Source organism: Chiloscyllium plagiosum, chromosome 32 (assembly GCF_004010195.1).
Source record: "Chiloscyllium plagiosum isolate BGI_BamShark_2017 chromosome 32, ASM401019v2, whole genome shotgun sequence".
Classification (NCBI taxonomy): Eukaryota; Metazoa; Chordata; class Chondrichthyes; order Orectolobiformes; family Hemiscylliidae; genus Chiloscyllium; species Chiloscyllium plagiosum.
Genome location: NC_057741.1, coordinates 42,374,877 through 42,380,591, shown reverse-complemented (window position 1 = coordinate 42,380,591; position 5,715 = coordinate 42,374,877). Strand labels below are relative to the sequence as shown.

The following is a 5,715-nucleotide window of genomic DNA, read 5'->3' as shown; positions in this document are numbered from 1 at the left end:
CTTTTAAAACTGCTGTTGTTTTGACTTTTTTTTTCCAAAGTTCCAAAACAATGCAACAGCGTATAGAACAGTAATTGCTGCTCCTGGAATTCGAGGAAATCACCTCCAACACCTAAAATACCTCAAAAAAAGAAGCAGCTCTTATAGCCAGAAATTTTTCCCATCCTCCATCTTGGATTACCCCATCACGGCTCTTAAACTCAGTTCCACTGCTAATGAAAGCCATCACACCGTATGCCTTCTTAACCACCCTATCAATCTTAATTAGATCTTATTACAAGCAAATCAAACCGTGATAATTTTTCAGAATGGTTTTATTATCTTAAGTGAAAGCAACGATATTTTAGAATGATAGTAATTTCGTAATCATGCTGCTTTTGGTGATATACAGATTTAGCAGCAAGAATTTAGCTAATTACAGCTTAAATAGAAAAACAAGATGTATACAGCCATACAGCACAGAAACAGACTCAAACTTAACTAGTCCCAGCTACCTGCTCCTGGCCTGTATCCCGCCAAATCTTTCCTATTCATGTACTTAATCAAATGTCTTTTAAATGTTGTAACTGTATGCACATCCACCTCTTACTCAGGAAATTCATTCCATACGTGATCCACACTCTGTGTGGAAAAGAAAATTGCCCCTCATGTCTTTTTAAAATCTGTCTCCTTTCACCTTAAAAATGTGTCCCGTCGTCTTGAAATTCCCCCTCCTAGAGAAAAGACACCTACCATTAACCCTATCTATACCCCTCGTGTTTTTATGAACCTCTTTAAGGTCACCTCTCAACCTTCTAGCTCCAGTGAAAAAAAGTCTCAATTTATTCAGCCTTTCTTGAAAACTCAAACCTTCCATGCCCAGCAACATCCAGCTTAATTCTCTTCAAAACCCTCTGGATCTTAATAATATACTTTCCATAAAGGGAAGATCAAAACTGGACACAGTACTCCAGACCAGGCCTGTATAACCTCAACATGACTTCCCAACTCCTATACTCAAAAGGTCTAAAAAATGAAGGCAAGCATGACAAATGCCGCCTTAACACTCTGTCCACCTGTTGTGCAAGTTTCAGAGAATTATGTAACTGAACCCGTAGTTCCCTTTGTTCTACAACGGTGCCCAAGGTCCGACCATTAATTTTAAACGTCCTGCCCCAGTTTGTTGTACCAAATGTTGTACCTTGCATTTATCCAGATTCTACACCATCTGTCATTTTTCATTTGATCAGATCCCCTTGTAATCTTAGAAAACCTTCTTCACTGTCTACTATACCACCAATTTTGGCTCATCTGAAAACTTCCTAACCATGCCTTCCATACTCTCATCCAAATCATTTATATGAGGACCCGGAACTGATCCCTGTGGAACACCCTTGGGACAGGCCTCCAATCTGAAAGGCAGCCATTCGCCATCACTCTATCTCCTGCTGTAAAGCCAATTATGTATACAGTTGGCAAGCTCAGAGTTTTTGTGGCTTGATTAATTTGAACTCTGGAGTGTTTGTTCATTGGCACAAGGTTATCTGTCTTAATTTTATGTTTGTGGTTTCTGCCGTGCAATAGAATGAGTGTAGTTCTTTATGAAAGTAAACTGAAATAAATCTGTTTCTTTCCCCAGGGAATTTGGTATCCTTTGGTTATGTTTACATGGACCAAGGTATGTTGATACAGTGTTTATTGTGCATTTATTACCAAAAAACCCAAGATGATAGAATTTGTTTGCTTAAAGATTAAATACTGAATTGCAGCAGAGATCTCTGAATATATACCTAAGTACACAAGTTGTTACATTTATTGTTTAACAACCATATTCATTAATTCTAAGTAGTAGAGATTCTGCTCTCTTGTATTAGTCAAGATTAGAGTGGTACTGGAAATACACTGCAGGTCAGCAGCATCCGAGGAGCAGGAAAATTGGCTTCGGGCAGGAGCCCTTCATCAGGAATGATTCCTGATGAAGGGCTCCTGCCCGAAACACCGATTTTTCTGTTCCTCCGATGGTGCCTGACCTGCTGTGCATTTCCTGCACCACTCTAATCTTGACTCTAATCTCCAGCATTTGTAGTCCTCACTTTCGCCCATTGTATTAGTCAAGTCAAATGTAAAGCAATTTTGTTCAATACCACTGCGCTATTGGAAATAAAACTACTTTCCCACCTGATTTGTCATTGAATTCTTACCATACTATTTTTTGATTTATATCTCTAGCTTTGTTTTAGCTGTTGCTGACTTCCTGAGTTCACTGTGACTTTAATAGTTGATCATATTCATAATTGAGTCATGATTCTCAAAGTGGAGATGGAAGCTGTATTTTCTGTGGTAAGCATGTATGCCAAGTGTTAGATGCTTCCTGACCCTAACTTATTGTTTATTTCAGGTGCTGTAGTGCTGGAATTCTCATGTTTTGATGAAGCAGAGAGGATTTATACACAAGTTAAAGATACTACTGTCAATGACAGACACCTCACAACAGTTATAATCCCAGTCATTGAGGTAAATTCCTGAAAAGCTTTTTATAAGCTAATTGGGTAAATGGAGGGTAAATGGAACAATTAACTTCTGACATTTTGCTTTCCATCCAATGCCAAGTGTAAGATAAAATCTCATTGCCCCAAGTGACTGCAAAAATTAGGTTTTGCTTACATGCTTCTTTCATCCAATTAATGATTTAGTGCTTTATTCAAAGGGCAGCCTCAATACTGCCCTTCCAAACAGGTGAAGCAGTGCTTCAGCACTCTGACACTGAGTATCACTCCCTCAAGGCTGACTGTCCGATGCTAGCATTCCTTCTGTACTGACTTTCCAATTGTGCGGCACTTTGTCAGTATGACTTCAAACACCAACTCCGTTGCCCCATAAACCAAATAGCACCTCTGCTGATCCAGTCCTCTGGCAGAGCAGTACTCATTTAGTGTGACACTCTCTCAGTGTGGACCCTTCTTTAATGTCATAGAATCATAAAGATATACAGCATGGAAACAGACCATTCAGTCCAACCTGTCCATGCTGACCAGATATCCCAACCCAATCTAGTCCCACCTACCAGCACCTGGCCCATATCCCTCCAAATCCTTCCTATTCATATATCCATCCAAATGCCTCTTAAATGTTGCAATTGTACCAGCCTCCAGCACATCCTCTGGCAGCTCATTCCATACCAGTACCACCCTCTGTGTGAAAAGGTTGCCCCTTAGGTCTCTTTTATATCTTTCTCCTCTCATCCTAAACCTATGCCCTCTAGTTCTGGACTCCCTGACCCCAGGGAAAAGACTTTGCCTCTTTACCCAATCCATGCCCCTCATAATTTTGAAAACCTCTGTAAGGGCACCCCACAGCCTCCAACACACCAGGGAAAACAGCCCCAGTCTGTTTAGCCTCTCCTTATAGCTCAAATCCTCCAATCCTGGCAGCATCCTTGTAAATTTTTTCTGGACCCTTTCAAGTTTCACAACATCTTTCCGATAGGAAGGAGACCAGAATTGCATGCAATGTTCCAACAGTGGCCTAACCAATGTCCTGTACAGCCCGCAACATGGCCTCTCAACTCCTATACTCAATACTCTGACCAATAAAGGAAAGCATACCAAACACCACCTTCACTATCCTATCTATCTGCGACTCCACTTTCAAGGACCTATTAACCTGCACTCCAAGGTCTCTTTGTTCAGCAACACTCGCTAGGACCTTACCATAAAGTGTATAAATCTTGCTAAGATTTGCTTTCCCAAAATGCAGCACCTCACATTTATCTGAATTAAACGCCATCTGCCACTTCTCAGCCCATTGGCCCATCTGGTCCAGATCCTGTTGTAATCTGAGATAACCTTCTTCGCTGTCCACTACACCTCCAATTTAGGTGCTATCTGCAAACTTACTAACTATACCTCTTATGCTCGCATCCAAATCATTTATGTAAATGACAAAAAGTAGAGGACCCAGCACCGATCCTTGTGGCACTCCACTGGTCACAGGCCTCCAGTCTGCAAAACAGCCCTCCACCACCACCCTCTGTCTTCTACCTTTGAGCCAGTTCTATATCCAAATGGCTAGTTCTCCCTGTAATCTATGAGATCTAACCTTGCTAATCAGTCTCCCATGGGGAACCTTGTCAAATGCCTTCCTCAAATCCATATAGATCACATCTACCACTCTGTCCTCTTTAATCCTCTTTGTTACTTCTTCAAAAAACTCCATCAAGTTTGAGAGACATGATTTCCCATGCACAAAGCCATGTTGACTATCCCTAATCAGTCCTTGCCTTTCCAAATACATGTACATCCTGTCCCTCAGGATTCCTTCCAGCAACTTGCCCACCACCGAGATCAGGCTCACTGGTCTATGATTTCCTGGCTTGTCCTTACCACCCTTCTTAAACAGTGGCACCACGTTTGCCAACCTCCAGTCCTCCGGCACCTCACTTGTGACTATCGATGATGCAAATATCTCAGCAAGAGGCCCAGCAATCACTTCTCTAGCTTCCAGTTCAGAGCTTCCTCAGTACTGACTCTCCTTCAGCGTGATGGTCCAACCATACTGAAGCAAACCTCGAATGCTGGAAAAATTCAGGAGGACTCTGATCAGACCAGATTTCCAGCATACATAGTATTTTGTTTTTATCCCTCAGTACTGATCCCCACTCAGTGTGAGACTGTCTCAGTACTGACCGCCTTCAGCGTGAGACTACCTCAGTACTGACCCTTTGACAGGAAACCTGATGAAGAGTTTATCCCCGAAAGTCAATTCTCCTACTCCTCGGATGCTGCCTGACCTCCTGTGCTTTTCCAGCACCACATTCTCAACAAAGTTTATTTGGAAGCACTAGCTTTCGGAGCACTGCTCCTTCATCAGGCAACTTTAAAGTTCTATAGTTGCTGTTAGGCAAGCTTTCCTGAAGAAGGGCTTATGCCCGAAACGTCGATTCTCCTGCTCCTCAGATGCTGCCTGGCCTGCTATATTTTTCCAACGCGACATTTTTCAAGGCTAGCTTTCTATTCAGGGTTTTTTTAAAAATATTTTTAATGAAATTAAATTTCAGTATCTGCTATGGTGGAATGCATGTCACTGGAACATTAACCAGGATTTCTGGATTGCTAGCCTATTGAAATTATCACTGGGCCACTGTCTCCCAGCATCATCCAATCAGTGACACTGAAAGAATGGGGATATATTTCCAAATCAGGATGGTGAATGGTGTGGTGGGAATAACTACTGGTGGTATTCCCTTGTATTTTCTTTTGTTGTTCTTCTAGATGGAAGTAGTCATGCATTTGATAGGTGCTGTCTAAGGATCTCCAGAGAATGCATCTTGTAAATGAATACACAGCTGCTACTACTGAGCGTTAGCGGTGGAGAAAGTGAATGTTTATGCATTTCATGCCAGTAATCTGTTTTGTCCTGGATGGTGTCAATGTTCATAGAGTCATAGAGATGTACAGCATGGAATCAGACCCTTCAGTCCAACCCGTCCATGCTGACCAGATATCCCAACCCAATCTAGTCCCACTTGCCAGCACCCGGCCCATATCCCTCCAACCCCTTCTTATTTATATACCCATCCAAATGCCTTTTAAATGTTGCAATTGTACTAGCCTCCACCACTTCCTCTGGCAGCTCATTCCATACATGTCCCACCCTCTGTGTGAAAGATTTGCCCCTTAGCTCTCTTTTATCTTTTTCCCCTCTCACCCTAAACCTATGTCCTCTAGTTCTGGACTC

General features: G+C 42.1%; 1 protein-coding gene across 1 annotated transcript in view; it reads left to right on the top strand.

The window, feature by feature from the left end:
* The window catches only part of LOC122539562 (diacylglycerol kinase theta), a 199,973-nt gene that overhangs the window by 130,729 nt on the left and 63,529 nt on the right, over positions 1-5,715 (top strand). Inside the window, exons 15-16 of the mRNA XM_043674545.1 lie at positions 1,619-1,657; positions 2,378-2,493. Coding sequence (XP_043530480.1) covers positions 1,619-1,657; positions 2,378-2,493 — 155 coding nt within the window. The remainder of the gene's footprint in view (positions 1-1,618; positions 1,658-2,377; positions 2,494-5,715) is intronic.